Source organism: Carcharodon carcharias, chromosome 16 (assembly GCF_017639515.1).
Source record: "Carcharodon carcharias isolate sCarCar2 chromosome 16, sCarCar2.pri, whole genome shotgun sequence".
In the NCBI taxonomy this organism is placed as follows: Eukaryota; Metazoa; Chordata; class Chondrichthyes; order Lamniformes; family Lamnidae; genus Carcharodon; species Carcharodon carcharias.
The window spans coordinates 122890737-122915790 of NC_054482.1; the positions used below are offsets into that span (position 1 = coordinate 122890737).

The following is a 25054-nucleotide window of genomic DNA, read 5'->3' on the forward strand; positions in this document are numbered from 1 at the left end:
CTCCGACCTCTTCTCTCGATCTCTCTCACTCTTTCAGAAGTAGGCCATTTAGCACCCAACGAGCCTGCTCTGCCATTCAATAAGATAATGGCTGATCTGATTGTGGCCTTAACTTCACTTTCCTGCCTACATCCATAACCCTTAACTCCCTTGTATATCTCCCTCACTCTCTGCCTCTCTTTCTGTCCATCTGTCTCTCTCAGGCTCTTGCTGGTCTCTTGTTCTGTAGCTGGAATTTTGTGCTCCCGTGTGCGGTGAGTCATTGCAGGCGTCGGTGGGGGGGCGGGGGGTGAGATATTCGGTGGGAGGGACAGAAATAGCTTTCATGCGGGAGTGAAATCACAGTGGGATCATCTGATGGTTTCCACCATGGCGGATTGTGAATCCTGCTGGAGGCCGGCGTGAAACTGGTTTGCATCTCACTAATGGGATTGACTGGAATTGTCCCCGCGCCCAATTTACCATTACGCTGGCAGGAAAACACATCGGTCCAGAACGTGTCTGGACAAGCGTGATGTGCAAAAGTCGGGATTTACCTTTTAGGGCCTTGCACAGATCACGGACAACTGAGGAGAAGAAACTACTGGACCCTGGAGGAACACCTGCATTGCATGATGGGTGGATCCTCATGCTCATGGCTCCGTCACAAAGCAGCTCTTGGAAGGTGGGAGGTCTCCACGCAGCAGCTTCGACTTTGCTGAGGCTTCGGATCTCCATGAACTTTGCTGGTGCTTTGGGACTTCAAGGTCATCGTCATGGACTCGCACCATCTTTCATGGGCAGGTAAAGACGAGCAGCAGAGGTCCATGAGTGGGAGAGGAAGGTGTACCGGGGTTGGGGGGGAATGGTGAGGTTTGGGGGTTGGGGAGATGAAGTTGGGAGGGGGGAATGAAGTTGGGAGGGGTGTGAGCGTGAATGCATAATGGGAGGAAGGTGTACAGAGTGAGGGTAGGTGTAAGGGAGGGGGGGAGGCGGTGTGGAATGTCCAGGTGAACATGCAAGGGAAGGGGCCTGTGGAGTCAATGTAAGCCTACTGGGGAGCGAACTCAGGGTGGGCATGGTAGGAGGGAATGGTGAGTGTGAGAGGGGGCTGGAAGGGTGGGAGGGTGAGCGTACATTCGTAGAAGGGGCAGCGAGGGTGTTTGGTGGGGCACAGGCAAACACTGACCATGGGGGTTGGAAGGAGGAGGTCAGGGAGGTCAGTGTGGATGGGGATAGGATTCTCATGAAGGTAGGAATGTGCATGTTCACCTGGACATTTCTGAAGGAGAAGGGTTTGGACTGTAGGGTAATGGTGGGGAGCTAGAAGGTGATGCCGAGGGCTCACTGTGATGGGGGAAAAGGACATAGGTGACTGGGTGAGGGGAAATGCTGGGGGAGCTTACCAGAAACTTGATGACTACCATTTCACACAAATCAAAAGTGAGCAGAGCCTCGTGTTGGACAGGCCCAGGTGCTGCTGCATGGGAACGCGATCAGTGGGTGGGCAGAGATGCAGCTCAGCTCAGATGGACAACCGAAAGAGAACTCCAGCAGGCGGCATTAAAAATGAGTGTGATGGATGAAGGCTCTGCGTGCATGGGGGGTGCTTGCGCAAGGCTCTGAATGCTCTGCCCCACACACATGTTTCTCCCTCCAGATTCACTCCTGGTCCAGTTGCATGCAGCTAAACTGCTAGTATAGGTGGGGGAGGGGTGCAGGGGAGGACTTGTGTACCCTGTAAATGAAGCTGAAAGACAATATTAAACATTATTCAGTGAAAGTGGATATATTTTCAGACTATAAAGTGACAAAATGTGTTCACCTGTGTAACCACTTGTGATCAAAATGACTTGCCTTTTCTAGGCCTATCACTTCTAGGTGCTGCCCTGCCATCCGTAGCATGGGTGGAGACAGCCTGTGCAATGGTTGACCCTGTTGCCTTTGATGACTTTGGTGTGCAACCTCTGGAGAGCTGAGGCCTTGAGGGCCCCGGCTTGTTTTGGCTGCCCTCCTGTGGGCCAGCTGCTCCCTTTGCTGGGACAGAGGATGAGGCTGAGGGGTTCACAGGCAAAGGGGACTCGGAGGGAGGGGACAGCCTCTGAGAATCCTGAGTGGATGACCCAGGGGTGTCCAGCTGCTGCTGCTCCTCCCTTTAGGTGTCCAAGGGCCCGGGCCTGAGTGGAAGGAGCACCTGGAAGGGCACCAAGCTGCCCTGTTGCCTCCTCATGTTGCCACTGCAGGAACTAAACCATAGCTACCTCGACGGAGTGCAGATTTGCATGTAAATCCGTATTCTGCTGGACCAGGGTCTCCATGTCACCTATTCTCCTCTCCGTGGACACCACCATGCGTGCACATGTGGACACCACTTCATCAGAGAGCAGGCAGATGCACTCCTCTGACTCATGTGTTGCTCCGTTGAGGGCTTCCAACAGCTCTGCATGATGTTCCACCACCTACTAATGACTCTCCACAATGAGTTGGAAGGCCAAATCCAGAGGCTCATCATCTGACTCGGACCTCACAGATACCTCTCCCCCAGCATTTTTGAGTGCTGGGGAGCTCAACTGAACCCGCCTCCTTTCTGCTGTGGACAAGTGTCTGTGAACCCGAGCCTGCTGTAGATCTAGGTCCCACCGAGGTGTGTGTCTCTGTGCTGGTGCAGGGTGTGGGTAAGCTCTGTGATGGGTCATCCAGGCTGCTTATTTCCAGCTCTTCAATGGAGGAGGTGACCTCTTGGCTGGAGGTGAGGACCTGGATGAAGCTGAGGGACTGGTTGGCTGAGGGCATCAGTCGCTTGGCAGAGCTCCCTGTGAACCAAAGCAGAGTTAATTAGTGCATGGCAGCAGAGTTAAAAACAGGAGAGAGAGGGATCACAGCTGCGTTGAGAGGGGGATGATCTGGTGCAGGATGCTCATGTGGGTGTTTGCCACCGACCTCACCATCGCTGCAGGAACGGTCCATGTCCTCAACAACCAGCGCAATGTGAGTTAGGGACCTTGTATCGGCCACTTCACCCCTGGCCTGGGACCACCCACTGCTTGCTCACAACAGCTTCTCCTACATGCAAACAGCTGGAGAGAGAGTGAGCAGGATGCATACCATGGCAGATGATAAGGATGTGTGGAACATTCCTATAGTGAGTGGAGCCATGGGCGGGATGGGCACGTGGGCTCCAGAGGATATGAGCCTGATGGAGATGTGAGAGATAATGGTGTTAGCCCTTGAAGTGTGAGATCCTTGTGGATGTGTGATGTATTTGGGAGTGGTTGATTTACTCTGGCGGAATGGATGAGATCATTCATCCTCTTCCTGTGCTGTATGGCTGACCTCCTCTGTGCTCCATTGGCACTGACCGCTGCTGCCACCGCCTCTCAGGCCAGCTTGGTCACTCTGCTGGTCCTCCTGTGGCCAGAACAGTGGTAGAGGACACTGTGGCGGGCCTCAACAGCATCCAAAAGGCGCTCCAGTGATGCGACACTACATTTGGGGGCTGCCGTCTTTCTGCCTTCCTGAATTTTGGTGCCATCTGGAGCGGTCCTGGTCTGAAAATGTGAAGCAGGTTGCGCTCTGGTGCACTTTAAATATAGTGCCCAGAGTGAGGAAGGGCTGAGGTCATGACATGGCGGGCAAAGCAGAGCCCGCCCATCAGCGTCCTACCAGGTTTCCCATGAATGCATTCTTAATGAGGGGGTACAAGCTGGGAAGTGGATGCCATTGCAGATGGGGGGCAACATGTTTGTTTTCACGCCCGCCAATGCACTTAGCCAAATTCAGGGAAAATACTGCCCTCTCTCTCTGTCTCTCCCTCCCTCAAACTGTCTCTCAGTCTCAGTCTCTCCATCTGTCTCTCTGTGTGTGTGTCTGTCTCTCTCTCTCTCTCTGTCTGTCTCTGTGTCTCATTCTCCCTGTCCCTCCCTCCCTCCCTCTTCTCCCCTCCCTCCCTCTGTCCCTCCATCTCATGCACCATCACATTCCCGTTTCAGGAAATGGCTGGTGAACGGAAAAGCTTCATGAGAACACAAGAGCTTCAGAGACGCAAGAATGAGAAGCTGAATGAAGTGGAAGAGGCAGCACGGGACAGGGCACTGTACCTGCTGGAAAAAGCGAATACTTTGCGCCTAGAGCAGGAGGATGAGATTAAACAGATCAATGAGGTGAGAGAAGAGAATGGTGAATTTTACTGGCCCTCGGGAGGCAGCATGGAAAGCAGTAAAATTGGAAGATGCTGAGTCAGTTTGAACCCCCCCAACCCTGTCCCACCATTGGAGCATTTTACCAATGGCGGGACTGGAAGTACACAGGTGAAGAATCCCAAAGACACGAGCTGCAAATTTTGATAAATAAAGGCCCAATTTGGGGGAAATTTTATGCTGCTTTTTACCATGTCGGGGGGCTGTCTGCAAAATGGAGGTGGCCTGCCAGTAGCAGAGGGATCTGGGTGTCCTGGTGGATGAATTGCAGAAGGTTAGTATGCAGATGCAGCAAGTAATTAGTGAAGCACATAGAATGTTTTTGTTTATTCCAAGGAGATTTGAATACAAGAGTAGGGAGGCTATGCTTCAGTTATACAGGGCATTGGTGAGACTGCATTTGGAGTACCGTGCACCGGATTGGTCTCCTTATTTAAGGAAAGATGTAAATGCATTGAAAGCAGTTCAGAGAAGGTTTACTAGACTAATACCTGGAATGGGTGGGTTGTCTTATGAAGAAAGGTTAGACAGGCTAGGCTTGTCTCCACTGGAGTTTAGAAGAGTAAGGAGGTGGCTTGATTGAAACATATAAGATCCTGAGGGGTCTTGACAGGGTGGATGTGGAAAGGATGTTTCCTCTTGTGATAAAATCTAGAACTAGGGGTATCTAGAAATAAGGGGTCGCCCGTTTGTGACAGAGATGAGGGAAAAAAAATTTCTCTCAGAGGGTGGTGAGTCTTTGAAATTCTCTCCCTCAAAAGGTGGTTGAGGCAGAGTCGTTGAATATCTTTAAGGCAGAAGTAGATAGATTCTTGCTAAGCAAGAAGGTGAAAGGTTATTGGGGCTAGGCAGGAACGTGAAGTTGAGGTTAAGATTAGATCAGCCATGATCTTATTAAAGCTCGAGTGGCCCACTCCTACTCCAAATTCATATATCTGTAATATGGGGAGGTGGTGGCGCAGTGGTATTGTCACTGTACTGGTATTCTAAAAGCCCAGGGTAACCTTCCCAGTGTAAGGTTCTGGGGACCCAGGTTTGAATCCCACCACGGCAGATGGTTAAATTTGAATTCAATAAAAATCTAGAATTGAAAGTCTGATGATGACCATGAAACCATTGTTGATTGTTGTAAAAACCCATCTGGTTTGCTAATGTTCTTTAGGGAAGGAAATCTGCTGTCCTTACCTGGTCTGGTCTACACGTGATTCAAACCACACAATGTGGTTGGATCTTAAAATGCCCCCGAACAAGGATAATGAGGGGGATGGGCCAGTGATGCCCACATCCCATGAATTTAAAAAAAATGGCGGTTGGGATGAGGGGATAGTTTTATAAAGTAAAGAGGAGGCCTTAGGAGGGGAAGGCAGCCTCCGTTGAATTCCTCTCCAGCAGTCAGCCTACAATACTTCAAAAATGTTCTCATATTGGCTGCAGGACCTCCACCTGCCTCAGCAGCAACCATTGTTCCTGGTGGCGCCGCAGACCTTCTGATGGGGCTGGCAGTTCTTAATGGGCCCAAGCATGCCGGAAACGTGCACGTCTCTCCAGTCAGTAAAATTCAGGCCAGCGAGGAAGATACAGATGGGGTGGGGGTTGGGGGGGGTTGGTGTGGAGGAGGGAGACTAAGAGGGATAGAGAGAGACAGAGGGTGAGAGACAGACAGACAGAAAGACGGAGGGAGAGAAACAGACAGAGATGAGGGGGAGGGGCAAATGAGTGACAGAGAGCTAGAGAGAGAAGGAAGATACAGAGAGATAGAGAGACTGTTAAGAGAAGGTTCTACTGCTGACAGGTTACTCTATTGTTCGGACATGAGAATGACAAGAAATAATGCGACAATGCTCAAATTAAACAATAATGTCTTTTCTAGGTTTGAACATTTTAATACAATACACTCGTCAACAAGACAACCATTAGTCACATACGTTAAAAGAAATCACCCAGCAGTGGTCAACCTCCTGTATCTTCCAGCAGCTGACCAAGTTGCTGACTTAAGTATCAAATCACTTTGTAACAATGTTTATACATTTCTTTCCGAGTTCTTATAAGAATCATAGAATCATAACCACAGGCTGGTGACGGTGCCGAAGGAGACCATTTGGTCCATCGTGTCTACAAGATCAATTCACCCAGGGCCACTCCCTTGCCTTTTCCTCTTAGCCATGAATGTTTTCCTCTTCAGATAATGATCTGATTCTCTTTTGAAAGAATCGATTGAATCTACATACATAGATACATATAAACTAGGAGTAGGAGGAGGCCATCCGGCCCTTCCAGCCTGCTCCACCATTCAGTATGATCATTGCTGATCCTCTATCTCAACACCATATTCCTACTTTCTCTCCATACCTCTTGATACCCCTAAATCCAAAAATTTATCAATTTCTTTCTTGACTATACTCAGTGACCCGGCCTCCACAGCCTTCTATGGTAGAGAATTCCACAGGTTGACCATCCTCTGAGTGAAGAAATCTTTGCTAATTTCAGTCCTAAATGGCCTGCCCCGTATCCTGAGACTGTGGCTCCTGGTTCTAGACCCCCCCAACCAGGGGAAACATCCTCCCTGCACCCAGTCTGTCTAGCCCTGTTAGAATTTTATACATTTCAAGCAGATCCCCTCTCATCCTTCTAAACTCTAGTGAATACAGGCCCAGTTGAACCAATTCTCCTCAAACGACAGTCCTGCCATTCCCAGTATCAGCCTAATGAACTTTTGCTGCACTCCCATCTATGGCAACTATATCCTTTCTTGGGTAAGGGGACTAAAACTACATACAATACTCCAGGTGTGGTCTCTCCTAGGCCCTGTATAACTGCAGTAAAACATCCTGACTTCTGAACTCAAATCCTCTTGCAATGAAGGCCAACATACCATTTGCCTTCTTAATTGCTTGCTTCACCTGCCTATTTACTTTCATTAACTGGTGTACAAAGATACCCAGGTCCCTTTGGACATCCACATTTCTCTGATTTCTGTATTACACACCGAAGCTTTATTTATATATATATAACTTCACACTTATCCATGTTATACTACATCTGCCATGTGTTTGCCCACAAACACAACTTGTCTAAATCACCCTAAAGCCTCCTTGCATCCTCCTCACAACCCCGCCCAGTTTTGTCGTCAGCAAACTTGGAAATATTGCATTTGGTTTCCTCATCTAAGTCATTTATATATAGCTGGGGCCCAGGCACTGATCCCTGCGTTACACCACTAGTCACTGCTTGCCACCCGGAAAAAGTCCCATTTATTCCCACTCTCTGTTTCCGGACTGTCAACCAATTCTCAATCCATGCCAGGATATTACCACCAATCCCATATGCTTTAATTTTGCCTACTAGCCTCTTAGGTGGGACCTTATCAAAAGCCATCTTGTAATCCAAATACACCACATCCACTGGTTCTTCCTTATCTATTCTACTAGTTACATCCTCAAAAAACTCCAGTAGATTAGTTAAGCATGATTTCCCTTTCATAAACCCATGCTGACTTTGTCTAATCCCGTTAATGCTTTCCAAGTGTTCTGTGACCACGTCTTTTATAATAGACTCTAGCATTTTCCCCACTATTGATGTTAGGCCAACTGGTCTGTAATTCTCTGTTTTATTCTCTCCTGCCATTTTACATAGGGGTTACATTTGCCACCCTCCAATCTGTAGGAACTGTTCCAAAGTCTATAAAATTTTGGAAGATGCCCACCAATGCGTCCAATATTTCCAGGGCCACTTCCTTTAGTTCTCTGGGATGTAGATTGTCAGGCCCTGGGGATTTTTCAGCCTTTAACCCCATTAATTTTTCTAGCACTTTATTTTTTACGAATACTGATTTTCTTCAATTCCTCCCTCTCACTAGACCCTTGGTTCCCTAACATTTCTGGGAAATTATTTGTGTCCTCTTTTGTGAAGATGGAACCGAAATATTTATTCAATTCTTCTGTTATTTCTTTGTTCCCCATTATAATTTCCCCCGTTTCCGACTGTAAGGGACCTCCATTTATCTGTGCTAATCTTTTTCTCTTCACATATTTATACAAGTTTTTACAGTCAGTTTTTATGTTCCCTGCAAGTTTACACTCATACTCCATTTTCCCCTTTTTGATCTTTTTGTCCACTTCTGCTGAATTCTAAACTGCTCTCAATCCTCAGGCTTGCTGCTTTTTCTGGCAATTTTACATCTCTCCTCTTTGAATCTAATACCATCCCTAATTTCTTTTGTAAGCCATGGTTGAACCACCTTTCCTGTTTTATTTTTGCGCCAGACAGGAATGAATAATTGTTGTAATTCATGCATATGTTCCTTAAATATTAGCCATTGCCTATCCACCGTCAATCCTTTTAGTAAGGTTCCCCAATCCATCATTGCCAACTCGCGCCTCGTAACCTTGTTTTGTTTATTTAGATTCAGGACCCTAATTTTGGATTTAACTTCTTCACTCTCCATACTAATGAACAATTCTATCATTTTATGGTCGCTCTTCCCCAAGGGACCCCGCACAACAAGATTGTTAATTAATCCCTTCTCATTGCACAATACCCAGTCTAGGATAGCCTGCTCTCTAGATGGTTCCTCAACGTATTGGTCTAAAAATCTCTCATGGACACACTCCAGGAAATCCTCTTCCACAGTATTATCACTAGCTTGGTTTGTCCAATCAATATGTAGAATAAATTTACCCATGATTACAGTTTTACCCTTATTGCATGCGCCTCTAACTTCACAGAATCACACAGCATAGAAGAGGCCCTTCGGCCCATCGTGTCTGCACCGACACGTGAGAAACACCTGACCTACCTACCTAATCCCATTTACCAGCACTTGACTCATAGCCTTGAATGTTATGACGTGCCAAGTACTCATCCAGGTACTTTTTAAAGGATGTGAGGCAACCCACTTCCACCACCCTCCCAGGCAGCGCGTTCCAGAGCATCACCACCCTCTGGGTAAAAAAGTTTTTCCTCACATCCCTCCTAAACCTCCTGCCCCTCACCTTGAACTTGTGTCCTCTTGTGACTGACCCTTCAACTAAGGGGAACAGCTGCTCCCTATCCACCCTGTCCGTGCCCCTCATAATCTTGTACACCTCGATCAGGTCGCCCCTCAGTCTTCTCTGCTCCAATGAAAACAACCGAAGTCTATCCAACCTCTCTTCATAACTTAAATGTTTCATCCCAGGCAACATCCTGGTGAGTCTCCTCTGCACCCTCTCCAGTATAATCAGATACCCCCTATAATATGGTGACCTGAACTGCACACAGTACTCCAGCTGTGGTTCTCTACAACTCCAACATGACCTCCCTGCTTTTGTAATCTATGCCTCGATTGATAAAGGCAAGTGTCCCAAATGCCTTTTTCACCACCCCACTAACATGCCCCCTCCACCTTCAGAGATCTATGGACACGTACTTGCCATAGCCCGCAGGGAAATAAGATTAGTGTAGTCAGATCTTTGTTGTCCAGCATGGACATGATGGGCTGAATGGCCTCCTGTGCTGTAAACGTCTATGAGTCTATAAGAGATCAGAGGCTCTGATTCGTGTGGCGAGTAACTCACCTCCTGACTCCTCAAAGCCTCCCTGCCATCTACAGGGCACAAGTCAGGAGTGTGCTGGAATACTCTCCACTTACCTGGATGAGTGCAGCTCCAAGAAGCTTGACACCATCCAGGACAAAGCAGCCCACTTGCTTGGCACTCCTTCCACAAACACTCTCTCCTTCCGGTCTGCTGAATTAATAATAGAAAATAAGGAAATGGTTAATGAATTGAATGGATAATTTTCATCTGTCTGTGCAGTACAGGATACAAACTACATCCCAGAGATAATTGTGAATCAGGAGCTGAAAGGGATGGAGGAACTTAAAACAATTACAATCACAGAGGAAATGGTGCTGAGAAAATTATTAGAACTAAAAGCTGACAAGCCCCAGTTCCTGATGGACTTCATCCTAGAGTCTTATTAGAAGTGGTTGCTGAGATAGCAGATGCATTGGTTTTAAATTTTCAACATTCCCTAGATTCTAGAAAGGTGCCATCAGATTGGAAAATAGTCAGTATAACTCTCCTACTCAAGAAAGGAGGGAACTGAAAGCAGGAAACTACAGGCCAGTTAGCTTAACATCTGTTGTAGGGAAATTACTGGAATCTATCATTGAGGAGATTATAGCAGGGGACTTAGAATATCTCAATGTAATCAGGCAGAGTCAACATGGTTTTGTGAAAGGGAAATCCTGTTTGATTAATTTATTAGATTTCTTTGAGGAAGTAACAAGCAATGTGGATAAAGGGAAACTTATGGATGTGCTGTACTTGGATTTCCAGAAGCGATTTGACAAGTTACCTCATCAAAGATTACTACACAAATTAAAGCTTATGGAAGTAACATATTAGCATGAACAGAGGATTGGTTACCTAACAGGAAATGGAAAGTAGACATAAATGGGTCATTTTTGGGTTGACAAGATGTGACGGATGATCATGGATCAGTGCTGGGGCCTCAACTGTTTACAATTTATATCAATGACTTGGATGAAGGGGCTGAAGGAATGGTGGCTAAATTTGCTGATGACACAGAGATAAGTAGGAAAGTAAGTTGTGAAGAGGACATGAGGAGTCTGCAAAGGGACATAGATAGGCTAAGTGAGTGGGCAAAAACTTAGCACATGGAGTTTAATGTGGCAAAATGTGAACTTGTCCACTTTGGCAGGAAGAATAGAAACGCAGCAAATTATTTAAATGGAGAGAGATTGCAGAATTCTGCAGTACAGAAGGATCTGTGTATCATAGTACATGAATCACAAAGAGTTAGTATGCAGGCACGGCAAGTGATTAGGAAGGCAAAGAGAATGTTGTCATTTACTGCGGTGTAAAGGGAATGGAACATAAAGAGAGGGATGTTTTTCTGGAGTTGTACAGGGTGTTGGTGAGACCACATCTGGAATACTGTGTACAGCTTGGTCTCTTTTTTAAGAAATGATATAAATGCATTAGAAGCTGTTCAGAGAAGGTTCACTCAACTAATACCTGGAGGGGGGATGCTATCTCATGAGAAAAGTTTGTTCAGGCTGGACCTGTATCCATTGGAGTTTAGGTGATTGAGGTGTGATCTTATTGAAACATAACATTCCTCAAGGGACTTGACCAGCTGGATCCTGAAAGGATGTCTCTCCTTGTGGGGAGACTAGAACTAGGGGACACAGTTTAAAAATATGGGGTCTCCTATTTAAGATGGAGATGAGAAGAAAGCTTTTCTCCCAGAGAAACTCGCTTTAGAACTCTCTTCCCCAGAGAGCGTTGGAGGCAGGGTCATTGAATAATTTAAAGGCAGCCGTTGATAGATTCTTCACTAACAAGGGAGTCAAAGGTTATCAGGGTTAGGCAAAGCATGGAGTTGAGGCCACAATCAGATCAGTCATGATCTTATTGAATGGTGGGGCAGGCTTGAGGGAGCGAATGGGATGGCCTATTCCTGCTCCTAATTAGTATGTTCACACGTACATATGTTGGCATGAGTAGGTGGGTGAAGTGGGTTGGTGGGTCAGGCGGTTGTAGGGTTGGGAGGGGTAATCTGCTCGGGGGCTCGTTAGGTCTGGTCATTGGATGGGGGATGGTTTGGTATGAGGGTAGTTGGGTCGAGGGTGGCAGTCAGGTCTGGTCAAGGGTGTTTTTGGGTCAGGGCAGGTAGCCTGGTTGGGTCGGGGCATAGTCCAGTGTCCAGGGAACTAACTATGTTGTGGTATAGTCGGGTGGTTGTCTGGGGTAGTCAGGTTGGGGTTGTTAGGGGGGGTCAAGACTGTAGTTGGGTGCTCCAGTGGGGGTGGGAGAGTTATAGGTTACTGCTTGACTGCGATGGTGGCTTTGTTGAGTTAGTTCTGATTTTTCCTGGTTTATCTCTAACTCTGCCCATAAAACAGTAAATTTTGGATCTGTTAATTGATGCACTTATTCTTTTTAGCTCGGGCTGCAGTATTTAGCTTCAGCTATAATGAATTTTCATGTTTATGCTGTTCTACTTAAAGTGAGACCACCTGTAGTCTGTTGTTTAATTTTTGTCCCTGTTTGAACTTTGCAGCGGGTAGACTTTTACTAATTAAGCTCTCCCAGATTTGAACAATCTTACCAGGACCAGGTGCCTGCTGCCTGGAGCGAGGTGCGATCCACGTAGAATTCCTACTGAACTGCAGAATGACTTACACATGGTTAGGCTTGATGTTTATTTCACTTTCACACAAGTTGTTCTCTTCTGCTGCATGTGAAAGATTGAGGCTTGTATCTTACTCTGTCAAATCTTCAAAAAATGTGCTATGCTATGTCCTTCTCTTTGATGTAAACATACCAATCATTTGCCAGGATTGGTGAAACAACAACGTCGGTTATTTATTTGAAGATGAAACTATATATGGATAGTATTCACTTGGAGGCTAAGGATTATGCATCTGACTTTTACCACTGCTGTTCATAGATTGCCTACAAGCCTTGGGACTAATATATAACATCCCATTGAGGTATGTAATGATTGACAATAGTTGAAGATACAACCCCTTCAAGGTACATATCATCATATCGCAACTGGCAACAAATGTTGGCCTTGCCAGCAACGCCTATATCCCATGAAAGAATTAAAAAAAACTGTGGCTACAAGAGCAGATCAGAGACTAGAATTTCTTCATTGAGTAACCTCCCAACTCCCAAAACATTTACAACGTACAAGTCAGGAGTGTGTTGGAACTTTGTCTGGATGAGTGTGGCTCCAACAAAATTGAAGAAGCTTAACACAATTCAGGACAAAGCAGCCTGCTTGATCGGCAGCCCATCGACCTCCTTAAACATTCACTCTCTCCATCACTAATGCACAGTGGCAGCATTGTGTACCATGTACAAGATGCATGGCATCAATTTGCCAAACTCCTTTGACAAACCCCTCTAAGCCCACAACCTCTATCATCTAAAAAAACAAGGACAGCAGAGGCATGGGAACACAACCTGCAACTTCCCCCACAAGCCACACATCATCCTGACATGGAACTATATTGTGGTACTTTCACTGTTGGTGGGTCAAAATCCTAGAATCCCTTCCTAACAGCACTGTTGAGTGTAACCTATACCAAATGAACAGTAGCGGTTCAAGAAGGAGGCTAACTGCCACCTTCTCAAGGGCAATTAGAGATGGGCAACAAATGCTGGCCTGACCAACGATGCTCACATTTCATGAAAGAATAAAAAAGGACTGTGTAGAGGGAACGTTTCTGTTCATGGTCCTGTAATTTTGTAGACTATCACAGATGCCAGGTGTCATGCAATCCGGGATGCCCAGATTCTGGAGAAGGAGCAGATCGAGAAAGAAATGTTGGAGGAGGAGAAACGACTGGATAAGATGATGGAAGTGGATCGTCAGAAAGCCATCAAGATGCAGGATGAGCTTGAACGTATCAGAAAAGAAAATGGGCTGAGGTGAGAGAGACAGAGAATGAAAGAAAAAAGAGCAGGATGACTGACTGAGCAGAGTGGTGCTGTAAAGAGAGAGACTTCAGTGAGCAGAGCGGGGCTGTAAAGAGAGAGACTTCAGTGAACAGAGCGGGGCTGTAAAGAGAGAGACTTCAGTGAGCAGAGCGGGGCTGTAAAGAGAGAGATTCAGTGAGCAGAGCGGGGCTGTAAAGAGAGAGATTCAGTGAGCAGAGCGGGGCTGTAAAGAGAGAGACTTCAGTGAGCAGAGCGGGACTGTAAAGAGAGAGACTTCAGTGAGCAGAGCAGGGCTGTAAAGAGATTCAGTGAGCAGAGCGGGGCTGTAAAGGGAGAGATTCAACGAGCAGAGCAGGGCTGTAAAGGGAGAGATTCAGTGAGCAGAGCGGGGCTGTAAAGAGAGACTTCAGTGAGCAGAGCGGGACTGTAAAGAGAGAGACTTCAGTGAGCAGAGCAGGGCTGTAAAGAGATTCAGTGAGCAGAGCAGGGCTGTAAAGGGAGATATTCAATGAGCAGAGCAGGGCTGTAAAGGGAGAGATTCAGTGAGCAGAGCGGGGCTGTAAAGAGAGAGACTTCAGTGAGAGCGCAGGGCTGTAAAGAGAGAGACTTCAGTGAGCAGAGTGGGACTGTAAAGAGAGAGACTTCAGTGAGCAGAGCGGGGCTGTAAAGAGAGAGACTTCAGTGAGCAGAGCGGGGCTGTAAAGAGAGAGACTTCAGTGAGCAGAGCGGGGCTGTAAAGGGAGAGATTCAGTGAGCAGAGCGGGGCTGTAAAGAGAGAGATTCAGTGAGCAGAGCGGGGCTGTAAAGAGAGAGACTTCAGTGAGCAGAGCGGGGCTGTAAAGAGAGATATTCAGTGAGCAGAGCGGGGCTGTAAAGAGAGAGATTCAGTGAGCAGAGCGGGGCTGTAAAGAGAGAGATTCAGTGAGTAGAGCGGGGCTGTAAAGAGAGAGACTTCAGTGAGCAGAGCGGGGCTGTAAAGAGAGAGATTCAGTGAGCAGAGCGGGGCTGTAAAGAGAGAGATTCAGTGAGCAGAGCGGGGCTGTAAAGAGAGAGACTTCAGTGAGCAGAGCGGGGCTGTAAAGAGAGAGATTCAATGAGCAGAACGGGGCTGTAAAGAGAGAGATTCAGTGAGCAGAGCGGGGCTGTAAAGAGAAAAATTCAGTGAGCAGAACGGGGCTGTAAAGAGAGAGACTTCAGAGAGCAGAGCGGGGCTGTAAAGTGCGAGACTTCACTAAGCAGAGCCGGGCTTAAATTTAAGGAAACAGTCTTAATTAAAAAGAAACAAAATGTATGACAAGGGAGCTCAGTCCCTTGTGTTGTACCGCCTGCAGCATTTGGGAATTCTTAGCTACTCCTTGCTGTCTGGATGTCCACAAGTGCAGGAAATGCCACTGGCTTGACCAGCTTGAGCAACGGGTTTCAGAGCTTGAGCATCAGCTGAAGACACATCCGCGATGCTGAGGGTTACATGGACAGCATGTTTTTAGATGTGGTCACTCTGCAATTTAAAGAAGTGCAGTCAGAGGGGGAATGGGTGACCACCAGTCAGAAGAAGGGAGGCAGGCAGGTAGTCAGGAAATTCCCAGGATGCTTCTCACTCAAGAACCATTTTTCTGTGTTGGAAAAAGGTGAGGGTGAAGGTTCATCTGAAGAGTGCAGCACGAGCCAAGTTCATGGCACTGTGGATAGCTCAGCTGCTCAAGGGTGGAGGAGTTAGAGTGCAAGAGCAATAATGGTAGGAGACTCAATAGTGAGGGGTGCAGACAGGCACTTCTGTGGCTGTAGATGTGACTCTAGGGTGGTGTGTTGCTTCCCTGGTGCCAGGGCCAAGGATGTCACAGAGCAGCTGCAGGGCATTCTGAAGGAGGAGGGTGAACAGTCAGAGGTAGTGGCTCACATTGATACCAACGATATAGGTAGAAAGAGGGAAGAGGTCCTGCAACAAGAATATAGGGAGCTAGGAAGCAGATTAAAAAGCAGGACCTCAAAAGTTGTAATCTCTGGATTACTCCTTATGCCACGTGCTATAGGAATAGGAGGATAGAGGGTATGAATGCGTGGCTGAAGACACGGTGCAGGAGGGAGGGCTTTAGCTTCCTGGATCACTGGGTCTGTTTCTGGCAAAGATGGGGCTGTACAAATCGGATGGGTTACACCTGAACCGGAACGGGACCAACATTTTTGTGGGGAGGTTTGCTAGTGGCTGTTGGAGGGATTTAAACTAATTTGGCAGGGAGATGGGATATTGAGTACAGGTACAGTAGGGGGTGATGCACAGCCAAATATAGAAGAGAAACTAAGTGAGTTTGGAAGGCAGAGAAAATATAGACCTGTTGAAGCACAAGGGAATAATGCAAGGCTGGATTTTATCTAAGTTAACACAAGGAGTCTTACAAGTCAGGCAGATGAATTGAGGGCAAAAACAAAAACAGAATTACCTGGAAAAACTCAGCAGGTCTGGCAGCATCGGCGGAGAAGAAAAGAGCTGACGTTTCGAGTCCTCATGACCCTTCGACAGATGAATTGAGGGCATTGATTAACACATGGGAATATGATATTGTTGCTATCATAGAGACATGGCTGAGGGAAGGGCAGGACTGGCAGCTCAATATTCCTGGGTATAGAATCTTCAGGTGTGAAAGGGGTGGGTGTAAAAGAGGAGGTGGCATTGCACTATTGATCAAGGAGTCAATTCCTGCAGTAAGGAGGGATGGTATCTTGGAAGGTTCCTCAAATGAAGTCATATGGGTAGAACTTAAAAAAAAAAGGGGGGGCAATCACATTGTTGGGAATGTACTGTAGGCCTCCAACCTGTCAGGGGGAGATAGAAGAGTAGATATGTAGGCAAATCTTAGAGGTGTAAAAATAATAGGGTAATAATAGGAGGGGATTTCAACTTCCCCATTCTTAACTGGGATAGTCTTAGTGTGAAAGGCTTAGAGGGGGGCAGAACTACAGATATACATTATAAATATACTAAGGGCAAGAAGATAACCAGGGAAAGAGTAGGGCCCATCAAGGGACCAAAGTAGCAATCTGTGCATAGAGCCAGAGGATGTAGTGAGGTTGGAATCTGGAACACACTGCCTGGAGGTGTGATAGAGGCAGGAACCCTCACAACATTTAAGAAGTATTTAGATGAGCACTTGAAATGCCATAGCGTACAGGGCTATAGGCCAAGTGATGGAAAACGGGCTTTATGGCCGGCACAGACATTATGGGCTGAAGGGCCTGTTTCAGCGCTGTATAACTCTGTGACTCTGGAGATACAGATTGAGAAAGCAATTTAGAAGGCGAGACTTGGACTGAGGGAGAGCGGGTGAGAGCGAGACAGAGGAAGGAGGAGCAAAACAGAGAGGGAGCAAGAGAGAGGAAGCGAGGTAAAGAGGGAGTGAGATAGAGAGATAGAGAGAGAGAGAGAGAGAGTGAGACATGGACTGAGACAAACAGACAGACTGAGAACAAGACAGAGAGAGGGAGAGAAAGAAAGAACAAAGAGAGAGATGAGGACTAAGAGAACAAGACATAGGGTGAGGCAAGGACTGAGGGCAAGGTGAGAGAGCAAGACAGCCAGAGGGAATGAGACAGAGGGAGTGAGAGAGAAACAAGCAGGCAGCCTGAGATAGATGGCTAGAGAGAGAGAGAGAGAGAGAGTGAGCGAGAGGAAGAGAGGCAGAGAGTGGATATGGGCTGAGATGCAGTGAGAGAGGGCAGTGAAAGACAGTGACAAACATGGAGAGGAGGGAGGAGACAAATATAGAAAGAAAGAGGATGGGAAAGAGAGGACAGGAGGGAATAATTGGGTCTAATTCTGCCATTTGTTGTCTCAGGGCCAAAGCTCACATCATTCAGCAGATTGAGGAGAGGGAACAAGAACGGATGTTACAACTGGAACATAAAGCATTGCAGGCGATGGAGAGAGTTCAGGCAATGGAGAAAATGCAGCAGGAGGATCTGGAGGTGAGAGCAAGCGTGAGCAAATAAGTGTGAGAGTCAGAGACCTTGAGTGGAAAATAAAGAGCAGGAAGTGAGAGTGAGATTGAGTGAGTGAAAGAGAAAGCAAAAGTGAGAGAGCGAAAGAACAAGAGCAAGAGCGAGAGTAAGAGTGTGAAAGAGGAAGAGAAAGCACATGAGAGTACGAAAATGAACCCGGGAGAATTGCTGAGAAGAGCAATCAAATCAAACGTCACTCCCCTCCCTCCTAACCCTCCACTTTCTGCTCCAATTCACCCCCTCTCCCTTCCCTCCCATGATCCTCCCCCCTCTCCCTTTGCCCCTTCCCCCTTTCATTGTCCTCTTCTTGTCCAGTCCCCATTTTCCCACTCCACCCTCCCCCTCCCACGATCCTCCCCTTTCTCCCTCTGCCCCCTCCCCCTTTCATTGTCCTCTTCTTGTCTGGTCCCCATTCTCCCACTCCACCCCCTCCCTCTCTCCCCGTCTCCTACTCACCACCTCTTCTTTGCCCCCCCAACTCTCCCCATTCCTCTCCTCCCTTCTTCTCTCCAACTCCCCCTCTCTCCTCCCACTCCCACTCCCCCTCCCCCCTCCTCTCCCACCTTCTCACCCCTCCAAACCCCCTCCTTCTACTTTCCTCTCACACTCTCCCTCTCCTCCTTTCCCCCCTCCCTCTTCCCCTTTCTCACTCTTCTCTCCCACTTGTCCCCTCTACCCTCCCCCTTGTCTCCCGCTCCCCCTTTTCACCTTCCTCTTTCTCCCTGTCCTCCTACCCTCCTCTACCTCTTTCCCTTCCCTCTATCTGAACCCTCCACTTCTATCCCTCCCACCTCTCCCTTCCCCTCTCACTATGGCCCCCTTTGCCAATCCCTCCATCCCTTGCCACTTCTTCCCTATCCTTCCCTCTGCTCCTCTCCACTCACCCCCTTCATCTCTTCTTCCTCCTCCACTCTCCCCTCTTTCCACCTTCTCCTCTGTTTCTTCTTCCCCAGCCCTTCTCCGTACTCTTCACCTTCCCTCCCACTAATCTCATTCCCTCTTCCCTTTCCAACAATGTCCTTCTCACACCAATTTCCTCTCCTCTCTTTCCCACCTCAAAACCTTACCATTTATCCCCTCGAATTGCACCTCCCCTCTCCTCCTCAGTAACCTGTCCCATGCACAGAACTTGCAGGAGAAGCGTCGACAACAGAGGAGGAGGCACCAGGAGATCAAAGAGTCCAATGAACAGGTGCAACGACATCAGGAGCTGATGCAAGAGCAAGACCGGCAGGCCGACCAGAAAGTTCGGGAATTCCAGGACGCCAAGATGGTAAAAGGCTATGACAGTGGAGAAGAGAGAGGGACCTGGGGTGTGATATAGTAGCCATCACAGATGTGGTTGAGGGTGGTGCAGGATTGGCAACTCAACATTCCGGGATATAGAATCTTTAGGTGAGACAGGGGAGGGCGTAAAAGAGGAGGAGGCATTGCATTATTAGTTAAGGAGTCAGTTACTGCAGTAAGGAGAGATGATATCTTGGAGGGGGCATTGAATGAATCTTCGTGGGTAGAGCTTAGGAATAAAAAAGGGGCAACTACATTTTTAGGTGTTTATTATAGACCCCCAGATAGTCAATGGGAAATTAAGGAGAAAATATGTGCACAATTTGTGGAGGTGTGTAAAAACAATAACAATAGGATAATTACATTAGGTGATTTCAACTTTCCCAACATTAATTGGGATAGACATGGTGCTAAGGGCTTGGATGGAGTGGATTTCTTGAAATGTGTACAGGAGAGCTTTTTAGGTCAATATGTAGAGGGTCCAACAAGGGATGGCGCATTGCTGGACCCAATTCTGGGGAATGAAGCCGGACAGGTGGCTGAGGTGGTGGTGGGGGGGCATTTTAGCGATAGCGACCACAACATGGTACAGTTTAAGTTTGTCATGGACAAAGAAATCGAAAAGTTGCAAAAAAAATGATTTGGATTGGGGGGAGAGTGGATTTTAGTAAAATAAGGCAGGATCTGGCCAAGATAGACTGTGAACAGCTACTTGTGGGGAAATCCACAGAGGAACAGTGGGTGGTGTTCAAAAAGGAAATGGGAAGGGTACAGGCTCAACATGTTCCCTCGAGGGTGATAGGAAGGAGTAACAAGTCCAGAGAACCATGGATGACCAGAGATATTCAAGTTATGATGAGAAGGAAAAGAGAGGCTTTTAGCAGGTACAAGGGAAGCATATCAGGAGAGGCATTAGTGGAGTACAGACAGTGCAGGGTGGAGCTTAAGAAAGCAATTAGGAGAGCAAAGAGGGGATATGAGAAAGCTCTGGCTGGTAAAAGTAGGGAAAATCCCAAGAAATTCTATAAGTATGTCAATGGGAAGAGGATAATCAGGGAAAGAGTAGGGCCTATTCGGGACCAAAGGGGCAACCAATGGGTGGAGCCAGAGGACATCGCGAGAGTGTTGAATGAATACTTCACATCCATCTTCATCCAAGAGAATGAGGATGAAGATATAGAACTCGGAGAGAGAGACTGTGAGGTTCTTGAGCAAATTGATAGAGGGAGTGACAAGGTATTGGAGGTGTTGGCAGGCTTAAAAGTGGACAAATCTCCAGGTCCGGATGATTTGTGTCCCTGACTGCTGAGGGAGGCAAGGGTGGAGATCGCAGGGGCTCTAACCCAAATTTTTAATTCCTCTCTGGCCATGGGGGAGGTGCCAGAGGACTGGAGAACAGCTAATGTGGTTCCGCTATTTAAGAAGGGTTGTAGAGATAAGCCAGGGAACTACAGGTCAGTGAGTCTCACGTCAGTGGTAGGGAAACTATTGGAGAAATTTCTGAAGGAGAGAATCCATCTCCACTTGGAGAGGCAAGGTTGGATCAGGTATAGTCAGCATGGCTTTGTCAGAGGGAGGTCATGCCTAACAAATTTGATTGAATTTTTTGAGAAGGTGACCAGATGTGTAGATGAGGGTAGTGTAGTTGATGTAGTTTACATGGATTTCAGCAAAGCCTTTGATAAGGTCCCACAAGGGAGACTTACAAAGAAGGCAAATGCACATGGGATACAGGGTAATTTGATAAGGTGGATTCGAAATTGGCTTAGTGTAGGAGACAGAGGGTGATGACAGAAGGATGCTTTAGTGACTGGAAGCCAGTGTCCAGTGGCATACCACAGGGATCTGTGCTGGGTCCCCAATTATATGTCATTTATAAATACAACGTAGATGACTATGGGTAGGGGATATGGGGGGTAGGATTAGTAAGTTTGCAGATGACACAAAGATTATCTGGGTGGTTAACAATGAGGTTGAGTGTCTTGGGATACAGGAAGATATGGACAGGATGGTCAAAAGAGCAGATAAGTGGCAGATGGAATTTAACCCTGAAAAGGGTGAGGTGATACACTTTGGAAGGAGTAATTTGACAAGGAAGTATTCAACGAACGGCATGGCACTAGGAAGTTCTGAGGAACAAGGGGACCTTGGCGTGTGTGTCCATAGATCTCTGAAGGCGGAGGGGCATGTTAGTGGGGTGGTGAAAAAGGCTTATGGAACACTTGCCTTTATCAATCGAGGCATAGGTTACAAAAGTAGGGAGGTCATGTTGGAGTTGTATAGAACCTTGGTGAAGTCACAGCTGGAGTACTGTGTGCAGTTCTGGTCGCCACATTATAGGAAGGATGTGATTGCACTGGAGGGGGTGCAGAGGAGATTCATCAGGATGTTGCCTGGGATGAAACATTTAATTTATGAAGAGAGGTTGGGATAGACATGGGTTGTTTTCGTTGGAGCAGAGAAGACTGAGGGGGTGACCTGATCGAGATGTAGAAGATTGAGGGGCATGGACAGGGTGGATAGGGAGCAGCTGTTCCCTTTAGTTGAAGTGTCAGTCACATGGGGGCATAAGTTCAAGGTGAGGGGCAGGAGGTTTAGGAGGGATGCGAGGAAAAACTTTTTTACCCAGAGGCACTTGGCACGTCATAACATTCAAGGCTATGGGCCAAGTGCTGGTAAGTGGGATTAGGTAGGTCAGGTGTTTCTCATGTGTTGGTGCAGACTCGAAGGGCCGAAAGGCCTCTTCTGCACTGTGATTCTGTGTTTGAGACAGACGCACAGAGACACAGAGGCACAAGACGGGCAGAGAAGTAGGGGTCATTTAGTGCACAGAAAGAGGTGTACTGGTGTTGTTGCTGCGGCGGTGGTGGCATAGTGCTATTGTCACTGGCTAGTATTTCAGAGATGCAAGGTAATGCTCTGGGGACCCGAATAACTTTGAATCACACTATGGCAGATGGTGAAATTTGAATTCAATAATAAAGAGTCTGGAATTCAAAGTCTGATGACGCATGAAACCATTGCCGATTGTTGTAAAAACCCACCTTTCTCACTAATGCCCTTTAGGAAGGAAATCTGCTGTCCTTACCTGGTCTAGCCTACGTATGACTCCAGATGCACATCAATGCGATTGATCCTTAAATGCCCTCTGAACAAGGGCAATTAGGGATGGGCAATTAATGCTGGTCTAGCCAGCGACACCCACATCCCATGAACGAATTAAAAAAAAAATTCTGGAATTAAAAGCCTAATGATGACCATAAAACCATTGTTGATTGAAGTATTGACAGGTAGAGTAAGTGGGCAAAAACTTAACAGATAGAGTTTAATGGAGGAAAGTGTGAGGTTATGCACTCGTAGGAAGAATCAAAAGGCAGACTATTATTTAAATGGAGAGAGACCCCAAAAAATTGCAGCGTAGAGGGATCTGGGTGTTCTTGTGCACGGAACACAAATAGTTAGCATGTAGGTGCAGCAAGTAATTATGAAGGCAAATGGAATTTTGGCCTGTATTGCTCAGGTTTGGGGTTTTAAAATAGGGAAGTCTTGTTACAACTGTACATGGTGTTGCTGAAGCCGCACCTGGAGTACTGTGTACAGTTTTTGTCCCTATATTTAAGAAAGGATATTCTGGCTTTAGAGGCAGTTCAAAAGAGATTCACTAGGCTGATCCTGGGATGAAGCGGTTAACTTATCAAGAATGGCTAAACAGGTTAGGCCTTATTTCATTAGAATTTAGAAAAATGAGGGGTGATCTTAATTGAACGTACAAGATTCTGAGGGGTCTTGACAAGGTAGACGTTGAGATAATGTTTCCACTAGTAGGGGAATCTCAAACTAGGTTGACATAGTTACAGGATAAGGGGACACACATTTAAAACTGAGATGCGAAGGAATTTCTTCCCTCAGAGGGCAGTGAATGTCTGGAATTCTCCACCATGAAGAGTTGTGGAGGCTCGATCACTGAAAGTATTTAAAGAGGAGGTTGATAGATTTTAGAAATATGGAGAAGTTGAGGGCTAAGAGGAGTTGAGCCCTGGGGCAGATCTGCCATGACCTTATTGAATGGCGGGGCAGGCGTGAGGGATCAAAAAGCCTATTCCTGCTCCTAGTTCTTATGTTCTTATGATTGTTGTAAAAACCCATCTGGTTCACTAATGTCCTTTAGGGAAGGAAATCTGATGCCTGTTTTTGGTCTGGCCTATCATGACCCCAGACCCACAGCAATGTGGTTGACTCTTAAATGCCCTCTGAACAGGCCTAGCAAGCCATTCAGTTCTATCAAACCTCTACAAAGCCTCAAAAAAAGAATGAGACCAGACAGACCACCCGCCATCAACCTCAGCACCGGGAACGACAATGGCAAACTCAGCCCTGTCGACCCTGCAAAGTCCTCCTTACCAGCATCTGGGGGCTAGTGCCAAAATTGGGAGAGCTGTCTCACAGACTAGTCAAGCAAGAGTCTGACACAGTCATCCACACAGAGTCATATCTTACAGATTATGTCCCAGACACCACCATCCCTGGGTATGTCCTGTCCCACTGGCAGGACAGACCCAGCAGAGGAGGTGGCACGGTGGCATATGGTCGGGAGGGAGTTGCACTGGGATGAGCACTGCACACAGTCTTGGAGACAAAGTCCCATCTTCACATTGAGGATACGTTCCATCATGTTGTATGGCACTACCACCGTGCGAAATGGGATAGATTTCGAACGGTTTTAGCAACTCAAGACTGGGCATCCATGAGGTGCTGTGGGCCATCAGCAGCTGAATTGTACTTGAACACAATCTGTAACCTTATGGCCCAGCACATCCCCCACTCTAGCATTACTATCAAGCCAGGGAATTAACCCTGGCTCAATGAGGAATGCAGGAGGGCATGCCAGGAGCAACACCAGGCATATCTAAAAATTAGGTGTCAACCTGGTGAAGCTACAACACAGGACTACTTGCATGCCAAACAGCATAAGCAGCAAGTGGTAGGCAGAGCTGAGTGATCCCACAACCCACGGATCAGATCTGAGCTCTGGAGTCCTGCCACATCCAGTCGTGAATGGCGGTGGACAATTAAATAACTCACTGAAGTAGGAGGTTCCAAAAATATTCTCATCCTCAATGATAGAGGAGCCCAGCACATTAGTGCAAAAGATAAGGCTTAAGTATTTGCTACAATCTTCAGCCAGAAGAGCCGAGTGGATGATCCATCTCGGCCTCCTCCGAAAGTCCCCAACATCGCAGGATGCCAGTCTTCAGCCAATTCGATTCACTCCACATGATACCAAGAAATGGCTGAAGACACTGAATAGTGCAAAGGCTATGGGCACTCACAATTCCGACAATAGTACTGAAGGCTTGTGCTCCAGAACTTGCCCCTCGCCTCGTCAAGCTGTTCCAGTACAGCTACAACACTAGCATCTACCCGGCTATATGGAAAATTGTCCAGGTATGTCCTGCACACAAAAAGCAGGACAAATTCAACCCGGCCAATTGCCTCCTCATCAGTCTACTCTCGATCATCAGTAAAGTAATGGGAGGGGTCATCAACTTGATATTGCTTAGCAATAACCTGCTCACTGACACCCAGTTTGGGTTCTGCCAGGGCCACTCAGCTCCTGACCTCATTACGGCCTTGATTCAAACATGGACAAAAGGGCTGAACTCCAGAGGTGAGGTGAGAGTGATTGCCCTTGACATCAAGGCCACATTTGATTGAGTATAACAACCAAGGAACCCTAGCCAAACTGGAGTCAATGAGAATTGGGGAAAACTCTCCACTGGTTGGAGTCATACCCAGCACAAAGGAAGATGGTTGTGGTTGTTGGAGGTCAGTCATCTGAGCTCCAGGACATCACTGCAGGAGTTCCTCAGGGCAGTGTCCTCAGCCCAACCACCTTTAGCTGCTTCATCAATGACTTTCCTTTCATCATAAGGTCAGAAGTGGGGATGTTCGCTGATGATTGTGCAATGGTCAGCACCATTTGCGACTCCTTAGATACTGAAGCAGTCCATGTCCAAATGCAGCAAGACCTGGACAATATCCAGGCTAGAGCTGACAACTGGCAAGTAAAATTTGCAACACACAAGTGCCAGGCAATGACCATCTCCAACAAGAGAGAACCTAACCATCGCCTCTTGACGT

At 47.2% G+C, this 25054-nt stretch overlaps 1 protein-coding gene across 2 annotated transcripts in view; it reads left to right on the forward strand.

Moving 5' to 3' along the window:
• The window catches only part of cfap45 (cilia and flagella associated protein 45), a 79703-nt gene that overhangs the window by 27890 nt on the left and 26759 nt on the right, over positions 1–25054 (forward strand). For both annotated transcript variants that reach the window (XM_041208505.1, XM_041208504.1), the window contains exons 5-8: positions 3969–4139; positions 13446–13624; positions 17464–17593; positions 18753–18899. In XM_041208505.1, the coding sequence (XP_041064439.1) occupies positions 3969–4139; positions 13446–13624; positions 17464–17593; positions 18753–18899 (627 nt within the window). The remainder of the gene's footprint in view (positions 1–3968; positions 4140–13445; positions 13625–17463; positions 17594–18752; positions 18900–25054) is intronic.